Raw genomic sequence first — 21,868 nt, forward strand, 5'->3', positions numbered from 1 at the left:
AAGGAGCTCAGGAAGCACGGCGGTAGGGGCAATTAAGTCGGACCAGACCTTGCAGCTCAGTAGACGAACCCTTTATCTGACTGGACCCCTCTTTTGCGGCAGTGCCACACTCCTGGCCCTACACTTGGTGCCACCAAGAACCTCCCCTCTGCAAGCTATTATTATCCTTCCGGGAGGCCCTGGGCTTGATCCTGACCCTCTGCAAATTGCGGCCCGACCCTAAGTGTACCTGGGCGGCGTGGGGTGCGGGACAGAAGTTCCCCCCAATGCTACATAGGCACATAAAAGATGATGGCTAGTCGCACAGCCTTGCAAGCCTTGCTCATGCCAATGTAAAATGAGCAGTATTCCCTACCCTTGCCAATATCTACGTGACATCTTGGTGATCCCGGAGACAGCGGAGCCTTCAACTTTCCATATCTTACGTGATCAGAACCGTCGAGCTCTCTTACACTGGTCTTAGTATGCCTTCCAGACGCAGCAAGCCATCTAAGCCCGCGCAGCAGCTTTCATTTTTCAAGTCATCCCCGAAGATGTCGGGCCCTAAATCCACTGGGTCCTCCATTACGGAGACAGTACCGCAAACTCCCCCCTCTCTGGAGATACCTCCTCTCGCTTCCATAGCTGCTACAAGCCTGGATAAAGTTGGAGATGGAGATGCTCTGACCGTGGGCACTATGAAACTACTTCTGTCTCGCTTTAAAGACGACGTGGCAGCGGAGTTCCGTACCACATTAACAGCGTGTCAACAATCCATAGATGACCTAGGGGGACGTACTGACCATTTGGAAAATAAAATGGAAGAGGTCGTGGGGTCCCATAACTGCCTGCTAGACTCCCATGACGCCTTGGAGACAGAGGTGAAGCTTCTGCGGGACAAAGTCACAGAGCTGGAGGACAGATCACGACGTAGCAATCTTAAATTGCGGGGAGTCCCCGAATCTGTGTCACATAGCAGTTTGCACGATTATGCTGTGGCCTTATTTAAAGCTTTATTACCCCAGTCCCCTTCGGCAGATTTCATTATTGACCGAATACACCGATTGCCAAAGGCGAGAGCGGCCCCAGGAGACGCGCCTAGGGACGTCCTGATGAAAATGCACTATTTCACGTTAAGGAAGCATTAATGAAAGCATCAAGACCGACGTCGGACAACTCTTCCGCCCTTAAAGGACTTCAGCTTTTCGGAGACTTGTCTGCAGCTACTCTCTACAAACGGCGCTCCTTTCACCCCATTACGGCAGCTCTCAGGAAGGCGGATATCCCTTATCGCTGGGGTTTCCCCACCAAGCTACTGATCCATCGAGATGGCTCCACTGTCTCTATCTCTACAGCAGATGAAGGGGCAAAGTTGCTCAAATCCTGGAACATTGCGGAACCCTCAGCGGACTCCTCACCCCGTCGACTTCAGCTGGACTGGTCCGCGGCAAAGTGAGGTGGCCTGCTCGGGATCGGATACCTTCCGCAGAAGCTATCTCGGTAACGTAATGACTCTAGTGACTCTCCAGTTATGGATATCGGAGTTTGAGGTATAGGATGAGTCGCTGGAGAGACCCTAACGACGCTTCTGATGTCAGTGTCTGTTTCTATGCTTTGTGTCCAGGTTGGACAGTTTTTGTTAAGCAATGTTTGTTCCTCATGTTCTATTTACATGCATATGTCCCTATATGCCTTAATATTACCAAGATGTTTATGTTTATGTGTTTAGTATAGATTGCAGTATAAAGTATGGCAACGGGTAGGTGCTATGCCACTAACCCCCCCTTTAGCCTACACAGCCGCCTTATCATGGCGACTGGTTATGATCTCAAGTAGATCAATTCAGTTTTGTTTTTTTAGTTTTTTTTCTGTCTGCCCTCCTGTTCCCGGAAATGTTTCCCTTCCCCTATCAGGTATATCAGTTTAAGCACGGAAATCGGTCAACGGAAGTATTAGCTCTTTTTGTAACAGATTATGGTTAACATAGTCTCTATCAATGCCAAAGGGCTCAATTCCCCTCACAAACGAAGAGTTGCCTTAAATTTTTTTTATAAACTTAAAGCACATGTAGTAGCAGTGCAGGAGACACACTTCCAGAGCCAAAATCCCCCCTCATTCACTAACACACGTTACCCCCTCTGCTACATGGCAAATGGGCCCGCCAAGAAAGCTGGCGTGGCTCTCCTTATAGCACAACACTGCTCATTTGTTCTGTCCGATAAATATGAGGACCCAGACTGGAGATATCTAATCTTAGTGGGTAAACTGGATAATGTAGAGACTACTTTGGTCTCCTGTTATGCGCCCAACGCCAAACAAATCCCCTTTCTTAGAACCTTCTGTAGAACTCTCAAGGAACGTATTAAGGGAGCCCTTTTGATCTTAGGAGACTTCTGATCTTAGGAGACTTCAATATGGTACTGGACCCCGTTGTTGACCGCTCCTGTCCGACCCGGGCCCTTCGTAGCAGCCCGCCTCAGGACCCCTCAGGCAAATTTAGCCAACTGCTGGCTGAGTATGCGCTGTATGATGTCTGGAGGGCTAAACACCCAGGAGAACGAGATTACACTTTTTATTCCCATGTCCATAGTTCGTACTCTCGAATAGACTTAGCATTAGCGGATAGATGGACATTAGCGACTATCAGCAAGATAGACATATTACCTATGTCTTGGTCTGATCACTCACTGCTTATTGTTGTTTGGGATATTAGTAAGAGGGTGGTTCCCCACGGCCCCTGGAGAATGGGCCAACACCTACTGGCTCACCCTGAGGCCCACCAGGCCATTCAGCAATCCCTGGATTTATATTTGACCACTAATTGCCCCGGAGACACATCTGTTTTTACCCATTGGTGTTCCCTGAAGGCCGTGATTAGAGGCTCTGCAATTCAAATCGCAGCTAGACTTAAACGCGAATACAGGAAGAGACACGAATCAGCCGAAAGAGAGGCTGCGCGGTTGGAAGCGGCACATAAAATAAGCCCCGACAATAAATCTCTTTTTAAGCAACTCCTTATTGCCCGAGACAAAGTGAACGCCTTTGCCTTAACCGAAGTACATCGCAACCTGCAGCGGCTAAATCAAAATTATTATAGGCTTGGTAATAGAGCGGGAAGGTTATTGGCGCGCAAATTAAGAGGACGTAGAGCCAAGGAACGCATACATGCTATCCATACATCTTCAGGAGTTAAAGTAACTGACCCGGTCGAGATAGCGAATGCGTTTGCTGAATATTACTCTCAGCTGTATAACCTCAAGGAGGACCCTGGCACCCCTCAGCCCACTTTGGCAGACATCAATGGTTTTTTGGACGGGCTATCGCTCCCCACTATAGATGCCCAGACCCGTGAATCCCTTAGCGCCCCCTGGCTACTTGACGAAGTCAAAGCAGCCATAGATTCCTGTCCAGTAAATAAGGCCCCCGGCCCGGATGGGTACCCTTCCAGCTTCAACAAAACATTTAAACCAACCCTTGCTCCACTCTTAATGTCAGTATACAATGAAGCCTCTGACTCCACATGCTTCCCGAGAGAGATGTTAGAGGCCCGAATAGTTACCATCCCTAAACCAGGAAAATCCCCTACAGTGGTTCAGAACTACCGCCCTATAGCATTGCTGAACACTGACCTTAAGTTGTTCGCCAAGATGGTGGCAAATAGGATCGCCCCTCTCCTGCCAAGTTTGATTAACCCGGACCAGGTGGGTTTCGTTCTGGGCAGGCAAGCGTCAGATAACACACGTAGGGTTATTAACTTAATTGACCGCTGCCTGGCCTGGAGCGAGCCTCTCTAGCTTCTTTCTCTGTATGCAGAAAAAGCATTCGATAGGCTCCATTGGGACTACCTAAGGGTTACCCTGGGCCATTTTGGATTTGAGGGTAGGATACTCGATTCTATATTGGCTTTGTACTCCTCACCCTCGGCTTCGGTTTTCACCAATGGGTGCAACTCCTCTATATTTAATATTACTAATGGGACCCGGCAGGGTTGCCCATTATCACCCCTTATTTTTGTACTAGCGGTGGAACCTCTGGCGGAACGAATTAGGATGTCAGATTCAATTGTAGGCCCAGAGGTAGGTGGGATGCCGCATAAAATCTGTCTTTTTGCGGATGATATTCTGGTGTGTCTTAAAGAGCCTGAAGCGTCCTTACCTCATTTACATTCTCTATTAGACTCATATGCAGCTGTTTCTTACTACAAACTGAACGCTACTAAGACCGAGGCCCTCCCTTTGAATATCTCCGACAGCACTCTTAGTCGTCTAAAGAATGACTATAAGTATGCGTAGCAACTTAGATCGCTTAAATAACTGGGTGTTCATATATCTAGGGGGCGGGACTTAATAGGGTGCAATTATGACCCTCTTTATCGTACATTTGAATTGATAATTAAAGATTGGATGATGCAGGAGGTCTCCTGGGTCGGACGGGTGGCGGCGGCGAAGATGGTCCTCTTGCCAAAGTTGATGTACCTGTTTCGTACCATCCCAAGGGCTTTCCCCAAAGATGTTTGTAACAGATTCAATCGTCTTTTGACTAAATATATATGGGGGGCTCGAAGCCGAGAATAGCGAAATCCACATTGACTGCGCCTAAATGGGACGGGGGTGTCGCGTATCCAGATCTAGAGAGATACCATATCGCTTGTTTACTTACACAGGCTAGAGACTGGTTCACCCAGAGCAATTTTAAACCATGGGTATCCCTGGAGCGGGACGCGATATCCCCCTTCACATTATCGGATTTGCTGTGGTTGCCCACCAACTCAGTTCCAACCAGAGTTGCTGAATGCCCCGCAGTACACACAACCCTGATGGCATGGAAAGAAGTAATTAGATCTCTCCCTCCTGGTGCTATCCCCTCCCCCCAGTTGTCCCTCCACACTATAGCCCTATTGATCCCAGATATGCAACTATACCATTGGCGGGCCTTAGGTCTCACTACTCTAAAAGATGTCCTCCGGGACGGCGCTTTAGTTCCCTTCTCCCTGCTCCGAGAACAGTTTCAGATTCCCAAGCAGGACTTTTATAAATATCTACAATTGCGACATTGGCTTCAAAGCTGCTCTCCAAGCCGAGTCTCACATACTGATTTCCCTAAACTACTGATGTCACTCCTTATACCCAGCGGCAACAGGGGAGGCATATCTCGATGGTACCAGGATCTTGTAACTGAGGCCCATCATGGGGTCTTCCCTGCACAGACCAAATGGGAAAAAGACCTCCCTGCAGTCTTCACTGAAGATGTTTGGAGAGATATCTTTAAATCTTGTTTTAGAATTTCTAAATGCGTAAATCATTGTGAAATGTATTACAAATTGGTACATAGGGTATATCTAACGCCAGATCGCCTGCACAAAATTTGGCCCGATGTCTCCGCTAGTTGCTGGAGAAACTGTGGGATGGTGGGGGATATCCTACATATATTTTGGTTGTGTCCAGTAATTCGGGCGCTATGGAGGGAAGTGTTTCTACTTATTTCCCACATACTGGGAGTGGTCCTTTTGCCTGAACCCCTCTTGGCACTTTTCCATTACTACGGGAAGGAGATGTCTAGCAGTGATAGAGACCTTCTAGGCCATATCCTTATAGCCTCTAAAGCCGCCATCGCCTCCAAATGGAAATCAGCGGTGGTCACCACTATTTCTATGATAGAAAATAGAGTTCATCAACATTATGTTTTTGAAACAGCACAGGTCAAGTATTCCTCAGGAAATACCTCTATTAGCAAGAAATGGATTAAATGGTCCCTTTACAAGGAGGGTTCGGGCCAGATAAGTGCCTCCAGAGCTTCAGTTACTACTCCAGACCTCTCCGTGCTTCGCTCCCCCGGTCCATTCCGGGCATTAACGGGCTAAGTGAAGTAGACTTTTTGTTTTTCACTATATTATGTTCCCATTGTTGTATTACGATATCCCTGATATGTACTTTCCCCCCTATGTCTCTGTTAGTTCTGTTTTATGTATGTCTCTTTATCCCCACCCAGATTCTGTTTACCAATTTACATATACACGTACATGTAATCTGTGTGAAAATTCAATAAAAATGTAATATTAAAAAAAAAAGAGGCGGCTTCTGATGCCGGTATCTTAGCAGCCTAGGCCTCTACTACATCAGTCCTGGCCCGCCGGATATTGTGGCTGAGATCCTGGTCTGTGGATCTGGAAAAACCCTGGAGGTACTCCCTTTCAAGGGAGATATTCTGTTTGGGGAGGACTTAAATAAGATAGTGGCTGACTTGGCTACTGCCAAAACTGCCTGTCTGCCAAGTACCGCTCCTTCTGTGTCGAAGGCTAAAGGTACTTCCTTTCGCCCCTTTCGTCCTTCAGGTAAAGCAAAAGGTCAGGCGTACAACAAGCAGGCCCGCACTTCCAAACCTGGTAAGCCGAAGCCCAAAAGAGCCTGGGCTGCCCGTCAGCCAGCTTCCAAGACCGATAAGCATGCCGCATCACAGGGCGGGGGGCCAGCTTCTAGGGTATACCCAGGAATGGTTGAAGACCACTTAAGATGCCTGGGTACGGGAAGTCGTCACTCAAGGTTACGCCATAGCCTTCAAGAACCGACACCCTCATCAATTTTGCCGGACAGACGTCCCGTTGGACCAGACAAAGGCAAACACTCTACATTCGGTGGTACAGACCCTCCTGGATACAGGAGTCGTAGTACAGGTGCCTCTTGTGCAGAGGAGCCGGGGGTACTATTCTCTGCTGTTTCTAGTCCCGAAACCGAATGGATCCTCCCGGCCTATTCTCAACCTCAAGGCATTGAACAGGTTTGTGAAGGTTTCCAAGTTCCGTATGGAAACCCTTCGCTCTATAGTTCTATAGTTCTGGCCTTGGAGCCTGGGGACTACATGGTCTCCCTGGACACACAGATTGCTTACCTGCATATTCCTATAGCAGCGTCACATCAGCAATACCTGAGGTTTGCGATTGGAAACCTCCATACCAGTTTTGAGCGTTACCTTTTGGTTTTACTACGGCTCCGCGAGTCTTCACCAAAGTCATGGCGGTGATGACGGTGGTACTCCGCCGTCAAGGAGTCAGGATACTGCTGTATCTGGATGACTTGTTAATCCTGGCAAATTCCCCAGAACTTCTCCTACGTCATCTGGATATGACTGTCCGGTTTCTACAAGCCCACGGGTGGCTCATCAACTGAAAGAAATCCTCCCTGGTCCCTGCTCAGAGCATGGTGCACCTGGGAGCGCTGTTGGATACTCACAACCAGAGGTTGTTCTTGTCTCAGGAGAAAGTCCTGAAGCTTCAGGACAGGATTCGTTGCTTCCTTTCTTGTCCGCAAGTGTCGATACATTCGGCCATGCAGGTGCTGGGCCTCATGGTGTCGGCATTCGACATGGTGGAGTACGCTCAATTCCATACTCGCCCCCTCCAGAGGCTGATTCTAGCCAAGTGGGACGGCCTGCCTCACCGGATCAGGTCTCACATGATCTCATTGACTCCGGAGGTCTGTCTGTCGCTGCTCTGGTGGCTCAAGGACCAACAATTGTGCAGGGGCCGTCCCTTCTGGATATCCGACTGGGTCCTGTTGACGACAGATGCCAGTCTAAGAGGTTGGGGCGCGGTGTTGGAGCAACACTCCCTTCGGGGTCGGTGGACCAAGGAGGAATCCCTCCTCCCGATCAACATTCTGGAATTGCGGGTGGTCTTCAATGCGTTGAACCTGGCCCAGCATTTAATTCAGAACCGTCCTGTTCAAGTACAGTCGGACAACGCCACCACAGTGGCTTACATAAATCATCAAGGTGGCTCTCGAAGCCGTTTGGCAATGAAGGAAGTCTCACGGATTCTGCAATAGGCGGAACGCATTATACCGGCCATATCGGCAATATTCATTCCGGGAGTACTGAATTGGGAAGCGGACTTTCTCAGTCGTCAGGACGTACATGCCGGCGAGTGGGGCCGCCATCCAGAAGTTTTTCAACTCCTAGTGGAAAAGTGGGTCCTTCCAGGCGTAGATCTGATGGCGTCTTGATACAATCACAAGGTTCCGGTCTTCAGAGCAAGGACAAGGGATCCTCAAGCAGCATTCGTGGATGCGCTGGCGGTGCCGTGGAGGTTTCGGCTGCCGTACATGTTACCTCCGGTGTCACTCTTGCCCAGGTTAATTCGGAAGTTCAAGCAAGAAAGAGGAATTCTGCTTCTCATAGCTCCAGCGTGGCCCAGATGGCACTGGTTCTCAGACCTGCAGGGCCTATCGTCAGAGCATCCAATTCTACTTCCGCAACTCCCAGACATCCTCATTCAGGGCCCCTGTGTCTACCAGGACCTAGCCCGGCTGTCTTTGACGGCGTGGCTCTTGAAGCTTCAGTCTTAAGAGCTAAAGGGTTTTCTGAGGCGGTCATTCAAACTATGTTGCAGGCCCGGAAACCGGCTTCTGCTCGGATTTACTATAGGGTCTGGCATTCTTACTTTGTTTGGTGCGCATCTAACAATTATGACGCTTCCAAGTATAGTACAGCCAAGTTGTTGGCCTTTCTTCAGCAGGGCCTGGACTTAGGCCTATGTCTGGCCTCCCTCAAGGTTCAAATATCTGCCTTGTCGGTGTGGTTTCAGAGAAAGATTGCGACCTTACCTGATGTGCATACCTTCACTCAGGGTGTGTTTCGTATCCAACCTCCCTATGTCCCGCCTGTGGCTCCTTGGGACTTGTCGGTGGTTTTGGAGGCGTTACAAGGGTCTCCGTTTGAACCTCTTGGTTCAGCTGATCTTAACTGGCTTTCCCTTAAGGTGGTGTTTCTGCTGGCTATTGCTTCAGCTAGAAGAGTGTCGGATTTGGGTGCCTTGTCTTGTAGTTCCCCATATCTGATATTTCACCGTGACCGGGCGGTTCTTAGGACTCGTCCTGGATATTTACCTAAGGTGGTTTCTTCGTTCCACCTTAACCAGGAGATCGTGATTCCGGCACTTGTTTCTCCTGATCTGTCTCCCAAAGAGCGGTCTTTGGATGTGGTACGGGCTCTCCGTATCTATGTGAAGAGAACTGCTTCTTTTAGGAAATCTGATTCTCTCTTTGTGCTGTTTGGATTTCACAAACGGGGCTAGCCTGCTCACAAGCAAACTTTGGCCAGATGGATTACAATGGTGATTGCACATGCTTATGTGAGGGCTGGTCTATCAGCTCCTGCTCACATTACGGCCCATTCTACTTGGTCTGTTGGAACTTCTTGGGGGGCCCGCCGTGGTGCGACCCTTGAACAATTGTGCAAGGCGGCTACGTGGTCCTCAGTGAACACGTTCATAAGGTTCTATGCCTTCGATACTGCTGCTTCCCAGGATGCTTCCTTTGGACGCCGGGTTCTTGTGCCCACTACAGTGCATCCCCTCCCATAAAGAACTGCTTTAGGACATCCCCTATGTCTTTCCTTGTGGAGCCCAGTGTACCCCGCAGCAGAAAACGAGTTTTATGGTAAGAACTTACCTTTGTTAAAACTCTTTCTGCGAGGTACACTGGGCTCCACAAGGCGCCCACCCTGACGCACTTAGCTTCTTTGGGTTGGTATGGCATTAGCCGCTGACACTTCTCCTGTCGTGAGAGTGTGGTGTATGTGGCTACTAACCGTTGTCGTCTCTTTTCCTGCTACTGCATTGGGCTGGTTAACTAAAAACTGAGCTCCTGTGCAGGGAGGCGGGGTTATAGAGGAGGCGGCGCTAGGTATTCTGGGAACAGTCAAAGCTTTTCAGCCTGTTGGTGCCTCGGATCAAGATCCTACTCTACACCCCATATGTCTTTCCTTGTGCAGCCCAGTGTACCTCGCAGAAAGAGTTTTAACAACGTTAAGTTCTTACCATAAAACTCGTTTTTGGGGGCACACTTTTACTCATATGTGTATATCTATGTATTTAGGTGATAATATGTAATTATAAATAATATTAAAATAAATAACTATTTCACAATGATTCTACAATAGATAACTACAGACTCCCAGTAAGTGAGTGAACGATAGATGTTCCTCACTTGGAAAACACAATATAGACTAATTCAAAATATTTGAGTAATATATATTTTTTTATCTACATCAGTATTCAATAAGTTTGTAATACTATATGTTATAATGGTGAAATATCAGAGATCAGTGATTGCGATTTAACTCTGAAAATAGAGAGTATAAACTAGAGATGAGCGGGTTCGGTTCATCGAGATCCGAACCCCCCTGAACTTCACGTGTTTTTCACGGGTCCGAGGCAGCCTCGGCTCTACCCGCCTTGCTCGGTTAACCCGAACGAGGCCGAATGTCATCATCCCGCTGTCGGATTCTCGTGAGATTCGTATTCCATATAAAGAGCCGCGCGTCTTGCATTGAAAATTGAGCGGAGAGGACGTGGTTACATTCTCTGCCTGAAAAGCTCAATATCTGTGCTCTGTGTGCAGCAAATATTTGTGCTCAGTGTGCTGCATTGTGGTGACCACCAGTATATTATAGTAGTACAGTACAGTAGGCCATTGCTGTATCTTGCAGCTCCGTGTCAGACTCCGTTCTAGACAGTATCCTGATGATCAGTGCTCAATATCTGCTGCATTGTTGTGTGACCAGTATACTATATAGTAGTACAGTGCAGCATTTTGATGACCACCAGTATATATAGTAGTACAGTACAGTAGGCCATTGCTGTAGCTTGCAGCTCTGTGTCACTTCAAGTATCCATATCTGTGCTGCATTGTTTGTGAGCAGTATAGTAGTACAGTGCAGCATTTTGGTGACCACCAGTATATATATAGTAGTACAGTACAGTAGGCCATTGCTGTATCTTGCAGCTCCGTGTCACTTCAAGTATCCATATCTGTGCTGCATTGTTGTGAGCAGTATAGTAGTACAGTGCAGCATTTTGGTGACCACCAGTATATAGTAGTACAGTACAGTAGGCCATTGCTGTATCTTGAAGCTCCGTGTCACTTCAAGTATCCATATCTGTGCTACATTGTTTGTGAGCAGTATAGTAGTACAGTGCAGCATTTTGGTGACCACCAGTATATATAGTAGTACAGTACAGTAGGCCATTGCTGTATCTTGCAGCTCCGTGTCACTTCAAGTATCCATATCTGTGCTGCATTATTGTGAGCAGTATAGTAGTATAGTGCAGCATTTTGGTGACCACCAGTATATATATAGTAGTACAGTACAGTAGGCCATTGCTGTATCTTGCAGCTCCATGTCACTTCAAGTATCCATATCTGTGCTGAATTGTTGTGAGCAGTATAGTAGTACAGTGCAGCATTTTATTGACCGCCAGTATATAGTAGTACAGTACAGTAGGACATTGCTGTATCTTGAAGCTCCGTGTCACTTCTAGTATCCATATCTGTGCTGCATTGTTTGTGAGCAGTATAGTAGTATAGTGCAGCATTTTGGTGACCACCAGTATATATATAGTAGTACAGTACAGTAGGCCATTGCTGTATCTTGCAGCTCCGTTTCACTTCAAGTATCCATATCTGTGCTGCATTGTTGTGAGCAGTATATAGTAGTACAGTGCAGCATTTTGGTGACCACCAGTATATATAGTAGTACAATACAGTAGGCCATTGCTGTATCTTGCTGCTCTGTGTCACTTCTAGTATCCTGATCAGTGCTTAATATCTGTGCTCAGTGTCAGTGCTGCATTGTGGTGACCAGTATACTACAGTACAATAGTCCAGTGCTGTTCTCGCTGCTCAGTGTCAGTTCTCCGTAGTATCATCAGTGATCAGTATAATCAATCAGTGCTCAGTAAAATCAGTGCTCAGTATAATCAGTGCGCTGTTAGACATGCGCCTGTTTTCCACCATTAGTGCATTGGGATTTAGACAATTGATGAAGTTATTGTGTCCCCGGTACAAAATCCCATCTAGATTCCACTTCACTAGGCAGGCGATAGCGAGATTTTACCAATTAATATCAGTGATTTATAATTAATTATTAATTACAGTGATCTTGCCAAATGATTCCAGTGATTTTGTCATTTTCTTCCAGTGATTTGGACCAATAATACCATTGATTAGAATGAATAATTCCAGTGATTTTGTCATTTTCTTCCAGTGATTTGGACCAATAATACCATTGATTAGAACGAATAATTCCTGTGATTTTGTCATTTTATTCCAGTGATTTAGACCAATAATACCATTGATTAGAACAAATAATTCCTGTGATATTGAGGTGTTTGTGTCGCTTAGCTTAGCCGTCCAGCGACCACAGTGCACCTCTTTTTCTCTTTTCTTTGCATCATGTGCTGTTTGGGGACTATATTTTCAAGTGCCATCCTGTCTGACACTTCCGTATATGTCCAGTGGTACTGCCATTTGATATAATTCCCGACATTACTGCCATTTAATTCCAGTGATTTTGTCATTTTCTTCCAGTGATTTGGACCAATAATACCATTGATTAAAACTAATAATTCCTGTGATTTTGTCATTTTCTTCCAGTGATTTGGACCAGTAATACCATTGATTAGAACAAATAATTCCTGTGATATTGAGGTGTTTGTGTCGCTTAGCTTAGCCGTCCAGCGACCACAGTGCACCTCTTTTTCTCTTTTCTTTGCATCATGTGCTGTTTGGGGCCAATATTTTTAAGTGCCATTCTGTCTGCCACTGCAGTGCCACTCCTAGATGGGCCAGGTGTTTGTGCCGCACTCTTGGGTTTGCTTAGCTTAGTCATCCAGCGACCTTGGTGCAAATTTTAGGACTAAAAATAATATTGTGAGGTGTGAGGTGTTCAGAATAGACTGGAAATGAGTGGAAATTATGGGTATTGAGGTTAATAATACTATAGGATCAAAATTACCCCCAAATTCTATGATTTAAGCTGTTTTTGAGGGGTTTTTGAAAAAATCCACCCGAATCCGACAAAAAATTTTCAGGGAGGTTTTGCCAAAACGCGTCCAAATCCAAACACGGCCGCGGAACCGAATCCAAAACCAAAACCCAAAAAATGTCCGGTGCACATCTCTAGTATAAACTACCAAATAGCAGATTAACTAACAGTTCCTCGTCTCACTACCAATACCTACCAGTACTACCAATAACATAAATTTGCAATATACCATCATGTATAAAGGCATGTAGTCTGCTTTTGACACATTAAAAGTCTGTCTGCTCTGACAATTAAATATTGTTCACAATGTGTTGCTCATGAACAGTGAGCAACAAGCACTTGATTTACACTAGAGAGGGTAAACGGATGGTTAAATAAATGTTTGTAAAATGCATACACATATGAACATATGAATTTGAATATAGTTTTTTTGCATATCACAGACTTGCATGGGTTCACTATGGTATGCCGGTGGTCGGGCTCCCGGCGACCAGCATACCGGCGCCGGGAGCCCGACCGCCGGCTTACAGACAGTGTGGCAAGCGCAAATGAGCCCCTTGCGGGCTCGCTGCGCTCGCCACGCTACGGCCACGCTATTTTATTCTCCCTCCATGGGGGTCGTGAACCCCCACGAGGGGGAATAAGTGTCGGTATGCCGGCTGTCGGCTGTCGGGATCCCGGCACCGGTATACTGTGCGCCGGGATCCCGTCAGTCGGCATACTGAAGACCACCCGACTTGCATCTATGTGTGCTGACTTGTTTACATGTGGACCCATCCTTAGATGGGTCCACATGTTGATGCTGTTGCTGTCTGTTGCTGGCTGCTGCAGCGCCTACCAAGAGGCCAGGGGAATCTTCATTGTATGACAGAGATCCTGGCCTCGGTAAGCAGCACGCCTCCATTTTGTGAAATGACTGCCATTGATGCAGGATCCATACTGCATATGTGGCGTAAGAGCAGTGGTGCAAGTAGAAAAAATGTCTTATAGGTACTTTGTGCGCGTGCCCCAAAAAATAGGTGTGGCCAAAAGTCACATGGGGCATGGCCAATGAAAATGGGGGCATAATACTCATATGGGGAGGCCAGATACACATATGACCCCAATAGTGCCAGATACACGTTGCTCCAGAGTGCCAGATACACAAATGCCACCACAGTGCCATATACACAAATGCCCCCACAGTGCCGGAAACACATTGCCCCACAGTGCCAGATACACAAATGCCCCAGTGTCAGATACACATTGCCCCAGTGTCAGATATACATTGCCCCTCAGTGGCAGATACACAAATGCCCCCACTGTGCAAGATACACAAATGCCCCCGCAGTGCCAGATACACAAATGCCCCCACAGTGCCAGATACACAAATGCCCCCACAGTGCCAGATTTACATTGCCCCAGAGTGCCCACCCCCCACCCCCTGCTCACCACTGCCTCAGTCTGTTGTTGCTGTGTGAGGGGAGGAGAGCGCAGCGCCTCTCCTGCCCCTCAATGCTCATGAAGTCCGGTCTCCTCTTCGGCGGCCGGTATCTCAAATGAGGCGCCAGTTCGTTTGGCTGCAGGTCCGCGTACTCTGGCTAGCAAACTGGTGCCTTATTGATATTCACCCCGCAGCCGGCGGAGACCGGACATCACAGAGAATTGAGAGACAGGAGAGGAGCTGCAGTTATGGTGGACGGCTCGGCTGTACGGCGTACCGGCTGTGAATTTCTTACTGGTATGCCGTACCGCCCCGTACCACCATACTTGCAGCGCTGCGTACGAGTCCCGCACATACACAAAGTACCGAACATCAGTACTCTACGACCAAGGAGCCACTTGCATCAAGACCTGAATCAGACCTATGGTGCTTAAATATACATCCTCGCTATGCCTGACACACGATTGGCGCAAATGCTTTCGAGTTTGCGTCCAATATGTCCAACTAAATATATATGCACATTACATTTTTTTCTAAGTGTGTTTATAGGGGTGTGATTATATGTCAACAGTCATAACGTCAACATTCATCATGTAGACAGTGATGACATGTTGACTTGTTAGACTGTCGACATCATCGCTGGTGGCCCATAGGTGACTTCCCTGATCCTGGTAACTGCAGCAGCTCCAGCACAGCTTCTGGGTCCAGGTGGGCATGTGACCGCCATTTCTGGGTGAGACCTCTAAACAACCAGCATCCTCAAAAATATTCTCTAAACCAAATCCACGCTACTAACCCTGTCCCTCTCTCTAGTGCCTAACCCTAACCCCTCCCCTCCACCACCACCACCACAGCCTAACCCTTACTTCCCCCCTAACCCGCACACAGCCTAGCCCTAATATCAACATTTATTGACATTCTATTGATATGAGAATGTTGACATGTTGCCTGTCGATATTGACTACATCTACTTAAAAGCGCAAATTAATTCAACTCTAAGTACAATAAGCCCATTTATGTCAATGCTTTATCCACTATTTTGAGAATGATACGAATTAGTAATCCACTGAACCACAGTTTTCACTCAGCTTGGTTTGTAGACCACAACAGAATAAAGCAAGTAAGGTTAGGTAGACTTTTACAGCAACTTCCAGAATTTATCATGCAACTAAGGATATCACTTGCAGTAGCTTTAAAACTCTCCCTAACCCTACTTTTCAGTAAAGTCAGATTAGGTCCTGATCATTTGCTTTGCTGACTGCAGCATGACTGTTTTCTGCCTGCCCTTCTATAAGCTTATACACTATCATTATTATTATTATTATTATTATTATTATTAAAGTGATAAGAATGTATTTGTTGATTACATTTTTCAAAGAAGTCTATTACATTTGTCAGTTTTTCTAGTATTCAAATAAAACATTTGGGCAGCTAACTACTTAAAAATCTTTTAATGGAAAGGGGTGTATTTTAAGCAGGATAGACACAGCTGTTTCCATATATATTACTTATGCTCTATACTTTCCTATTTTGCTTCATTTAATAAGGTTACTGTGGATGTATGATGATTGAAGATGAAGACACACCAATTGGATTCACATTGGATGACACTAAACCTGACGGTTCTTCCCCTGCCCTTATAGGGTAAGAAGGGAATAAATAAATAAAGAATCACATTTTCACATTTCATTAATGTAAATCAGTGGGGCATATTCAATTAGCCTCAGGTTTTACCCTGCAGCTAATTACCTCTCCGGGTCAATTCAGTAAGCAGGGATTTACCCATGTGTTAAACCCCAAGGATGTACAGTACTTTTTCTCGCAGCTTCTTGAAGTATGAGGAAAAGTCAGCAAGAAAAAGACACAATCTGGGGTTAATGCATGAGGCAAACCTATTGATTTCGGAGTTTAGGTGGAATCAGAGCATTAACCCCTGAATTTCTACACCAGGAAAGAGGCTATTTAATTAAATATTGGCAATTGGTAATTTGGTAATAATTAAATATGCCCCAATATGGTTACTTGCTTGCAATCTTATACAACTCCATCATACATTATGGGGTATATGCAATTGCGGTCGAATTCCGGCTGGAATTCGACCGTTTTTTAATTCGACACAATTTGACAGTCAGACACCCTGCCGCCGGGACCCGAATTCGACATATTCAATAAAAAACGGATTCGACAGTCCCGCTGTCGAAAAACGGACCAATTGACGGATATGTGCGTCCTGGATTCGACTTTTTGGACGGCACAAAAGTGTTTAAAAAACCCAGAAAAAAAATGTGTGGGGTCCCCCCTCCTAAGCATAACCAGCCTCGTGCTCTTTGAGCCGGTCCTGGTTGTAAAAATACAGGGGAAAAATTGACAGGGGATCCCCTGTATTTTTACAACCGGCACCAGGCTCTGCGTCCGGTCCTGGTGCCAAAAATACGGGGGACAAAAAGCATAGGGGTCCCCCGTATTTTTCAACACCAGCATCGGGCTCCACTAGCTGGAGAGATAATGCCACAGCCGGGAGACACTTTTATACTGGTCCCTGCGGCCGTGGCATTAAATCCCCAACTAGTCACCCCTGACCGGGATACCCTGGAGGAGTGGGAACCCCTTAAATCCCCCCCCTCCAGCCACCAAAGGGCCAGGGGTGAAGCCCGAGGCTGTCCCCCCCATCCAAGGGCTGCGGATGGGGGGCTGACAGCCTTGTGTCAAATAAAAGAGTATTGTTTTTTGTAGCAGAACTACAAGTCCCAGCAAGCCTCCCCCGTAAGCTGGTACTTGGAGAACCACAAGTACCAGCATACGGGGGGGAATACGGGCCCGCTGGTACCTGTAGTTCTACTACAAAAAAATACCCAAATAAAAACAGTACACGTACACCGTGAAAGTAAAACTTTATTACATACATGCCGATACACACATACTTACCTATGATGACACGAGGTTCGGTCCACTTCTCCAAGTAGAATCCACGGTGTACCTGAAAATAAAATTATACTCACCAAAATCCAGTGTAGATCTGTCCTCTTCTTTTTTGTAATCCACGTACTTGGCAAAAAAAGAAAACGCATTTACCCGGACCACCCACTGAAAGGGGTCCCATGTTTACACATAGGACCCCTTTCCCCGAATGCCGGGACCCCAGGTGACTCCTGTCACAGAGGGTCCCTTCAGCCATCAGGGAGCACCACGTCGTGGCACTCTCCTGATTGGCTGTGCGCGTCTGAGCTGTCAGACGCGCATAGCACATACCGCTCCATTATCTTCAATGGTGGGAACTTTGCGGTCAGCGGTGAGGTTACTCGCGGTCAGCCGCTGAAACTATCCCACGTCTATCAATCTTTCAAGACCGCCCTCAAAAACCTAACTTTTCACTATTGCTTATTCTAACCCTATTCTGACGAGTCCTGGTCACATAGGGTTGGATCTCAGATCTAAAGACAAATTTTACATGTTTTTGTTGGCATGTAAGTCCCTCCCTCATGATTTAAGGTGCAATTTCATGCTGGAAATGACTGGAAACCAATGTTATTGATGTTTTTATCAATTTAAAAAGAAATAATGTACGAGACTTGGGGGAAATGGGAGTGTGTGTGTGAGAGAGAGAGAGAGCGAAAGAGAAAAATGGAACAGGCCCAACAAATGCCCCCCCAACTCTCGCCCCACCCCCTGGTTGCAGGCCTGGGGCCATATATATAAATGTATTTTGAAATTGAGAGCAACACATGCTAGGTTTGTACCCCAAAACCTCCAGCTGGCACTGGAAGGACCTGCTATCAATTTAAAAATACCTTATTATATATAAGCCAACTGTGTAGTCTCTTTGATATTTTTTTATTATTATTATTAGTAATGATGATGATGATGATTATTATATAATAATAATAATAATAATAATGTAATAATAATACACTATAAGTGGAACACATTAAAAGTGACAAATGAGTTAATTTATATTTAAATATATGCACCTGAAAACATTTTACTAATACTGCAAAAACAGTTTTAATTAGTTGTCACTTTACTGAGAGGTTGCAGTTCATTTTTATGTTCTGTATGTTCTGTAGAGCAGGCCTGGCCAACCAGTGGCTCTCCAGCTGTTGTAAAACTACAAGTCCCATCATGCTTTGCCACAGTTTTGCTATTAAGGAATGCTAAAACCGTGGCAGGGCATGCTGGGATGTGTAGTTTCACAACATCTGGAGAGCCACAGGTTGGCCAGGCCTGCTGTAGAGTAATAGGACTGTCATAAATTTGTAACAGAAATCTGGGACACTCATTTGAAGTAATATTTTCTACATTTTTAACATACGAGCCCTGGAAAGAAGATCATTACCTTATGTTTTGGTCCTCAAACAATTCTCTTGAATCATTTAAACCTATGAATTATTTCATGTTTATTTTGTAGTCATTACTTTAGTTTTATTTGACCCATACAGTCTTCATTTTATATATCTATGCCAACTTTCTCATGTTGCTTGCTTTGTAAAATATTATTGTTAAATGTGTTGCATTTTTTTTTTTATAGATTCATTTTGTCCAGGAAAGCATCTTCATTGGCAAATTTGAGCAAGGAAGAAAGGTATTTTGGATTAACTTAAACATTTGCTATTGAAAAAGATTTTGTACATATAACTGTAAAATTACTATAAGTGGCATCACTGGGGGGTGCAGGGGATGCGGGCCATGCCTGGGTGTCACCCTCTGAGGGGTGACACCAAAATGCAGACTCCTCCTCAGTGACAGGAGCCGGCATTGCGCTGTGACATTATGTACAGCACTCGGCTCCTGTCTCAGGGTAGGGGTCTACAGTACAGTACAGCTAGATGACTCTCTGGAGCGGAGTGATGAAAATAGGGGTTGGTCCATGAGACCACACCCCCTTCCTATGACACCACTCTCCCTTCGGGCGCCTTTGACACACATGGAAGAGCTTTCTAGGGCACCAGGAGTGATTGACCCCAGTGGCGCCCTTGACTATAATGATGCTACTATATGTGAACAGAACATAAGAACAGTGTAAATAATGATTAAAATTATCTCAAATAACAAAAGAGATATTATACGCAAACAGTCAAATGTTTTAGCACACCTTAATTTTTCCAGTTTTTATTGAGATTTATGCAGTTAATTGTCACAAAATAATTGGTGATAACTACAAATCATAGAATCATGTTTTCAACAAAATGTAATCAAAATGTGTTGCACTATGCTCTTGCACTTGTAGGTTACTTTGCTTTCACCTTTCTGTCCAATTCATTCCAAACCAGTTCAGTGGGGGTTCAGTCTAGAGACTGTGCTGAAGTCTTTGAAGTCTAAAGTACAATCTTGTTCTTTTCCCTGAAGGTAGTTCCTTCTCATATAGCCTTGAGGTATGTTTTGGGTCTTTATCTTTCTGTAGGGTGAACCCTTGACCAAGTAGGTGCAGACCAGAGGGTATTACATCATGGCACTGTAAAATGCTGTGGTGGTCTCTTTGGTTCAAGGTACCAGTCACTATGTGCAAACCACAGACTCGGGATCCAGCAAAATAGACCCAGACCACCACGCTTCCTCCATGTATAACATTTAGTTTCACTGAGGTTTATTTACAAACAGGCAGTGTTTTGCGATTAAAAGCATTGTCCTTTTTACATTTTGGCCTTTAACACACAGGAAAGTGCCATCTTTCATGCAAAAGAACCTAATTTATAAATTATTATTTGCAGTATATCCCATAGAAACATCCATTTCAGGGAGCATTCACAAATATTAAGTTTCTCCAAATATATCTATGGGTGGGAGGGTGGGTGCAGAATATGTCAGAGATATTTGCTTCAACCACAGAAGCAGCCTCCATGGATTTCTAATGGAGATGTGCGGGTTCGGATTTACCCAATTCTTAATGACAGAATTAACCCAGGTTTGGATTTATCCGGATTTTTCTTATCCAAAACATGTGACATCCGATAGCCAATAAGATGCCATTTTGAGATCCAGGTAAATCCGAACCCGCACATCTCTAATTTCTAGGGGTCTGCTTAATTGCAAAATTTACCAAATGTGTTTTCCGGAGCATGGCCCAAGTATCTAATGCCATCTTCATAAGTATACCACAGAGTTTACCAGGAGAAGGATCTGTAGGATCACTCTTGGCACTCTGTGCTCGGCCCTGTGCGGCCAGCAAAACCCCACTGTGAAAACAAGCAAAAGCAGTTCCCTTAGTGGTTAGTGACAGCAAGCAATACAGTTCCTCAGGCTGACTATAAAAACAGGTAAAAACAATTTATTTTCTTTGTGGTTAGTGGAAGCAAACAATACAGTTCTGCAGGATGACTATGAAAGCAGGTGAAAACAGGTGATGCAAGGCTTCTTTGTTAACTGTGCTATCAGGCTCTCACAAACTTCCCTTGACTGTGCTGAAGGGATTATTATACACAGATTTTGGACAGACACTTGCTACCTACGTCTGTTCCTGCAACTGTAGTTGGACCCTATACAGGTTAGAATCTCTCTGTGTCTCTCTATGTACTCAGACATGGTTAATGAGTACAGTATGTCTGCTCCTGGCTAAGGCTTTAACAGAAAAGTCTCTCTACAAGGGGATTGAGGGCTACTAGGTTGAATCAACATGCTCCCAGATTTGGGACTATAATGCCTGCTGAGTCCTTTGCTCCTTGAGCTCTGACTGGGCAAGGCTGAGCGCTGGGTGACTGGGGAATGGGTAAAGCAGTCCCTCCCTAGTTTAGTCTAACTGCTTACTGCTAGTGGCAGATGAATGCCTGCTGCTGGTTCGCTGTTACCCACACATACGCTGCAGGCTTACCCTCTAGTCAGTCGCCACTGCATCTCAGAGTCCCGTTTCCTAGAATCAGCTCTCTGTCTCACGGTCCTGGGATTGCCTTGTCCTTGTGGTCTGGCTGAACAATGTCTCTGCCACTCTCCCACAATGTCACCGGCAGTGCTGCACCTGAGTGATGACTCACACACTCTGTGCTACTGAGTCCCGGCTGACTTCGGCCCTGCCTTCACTCTCTGACCAGGGATGGCATTTCCGTCGGGTGCGTCTCACTGGCTTCCCTCTCAGTCCTCGCTGTCACTGCCATTCTCCTTCTCACAGTGCCTCGACCCCCTCAAACGTGTCCCGTCACACAAATCGTTCTGGGCTCTGTCACGGTGGTAGCCCCACCTCCTCTTTTCCTGCTCTGCAGGCTCCTATGTGCAGGGGAACCAGCCACTCAAGAGGCTCCTCGGCGTGGGCGTAACTAGATATTTGTAGGTTCCATAGCAAAACTTTATAATAGCCCCTTTGTACCACACAATTATGAAAAATGTATACAACACATGTTGATAGGGAAGATGGGCCACCTCAGCTCTGGGCCCCATAGCAGCTGCACCCATGAACCTATGGTAGTTACGCCCTTGCTCCTTGGTCTCCCACTCTCCAGATGCTGCTGCTCCATGTGTCCGTGGCCGTGGTGTTGCAGTAAAGGGAGGGAGGCTCTTAACTCAGACGATGCCGCTGCCCTCATCTAACCAGCAGCTGCGGGTACAAGCAGGGAGATGGGACCCCCATAATGGGCTGGGTATGGTTCTGTAGTGGGGTGTCACACGATCTGTTAGAAAATCTAGGCAAAGGTCTATACAGAACAATTACCCTGAATAATGTCA

General features: G+C 46.0%; 1 protein-coding gene across 1 annotated transcript in view; it reads left to right on the forward strand.

The window, feature by feature from the left end:
- Positions 1-21,868, forward strand: part of LOC135049264 (amine oxidase [flavin-containing] A-like) — a 148,339-nt gene that overhangs the window by 90,293 nt on the left and 36,178 nt on the right. The window contains exons 7-8 of the mRNA XM_063955624.1: positions 15,769-15,865; positions 18,747-18,800. Of these exons, the coding sequence (XP_063811694.1) occupies positions 15,769-15,865; positions 18,747-18,800 (151 nt within the window). The remainder of the gene's footprint in view (positions 1-15,768; positions 15,866-18,746; positions 18,801-21,868) is intronic.

This window comes from Pseudophryne corroboree, chromosome 2 (assembly GCF_028390025.1).
Source record: "Pseudophryne corroboree isolate aPseCor3 chromosome 2, aPseCor3.hap2, whole genome shotgun sequence".
In the NCBI taxonomy this organism is placed as follows: Eukaryota; Metazoa; Chordata; class Amphibia; order Anura; family Myobatrachidae; genus Pseudophryne; species Pseudophryne corroboree.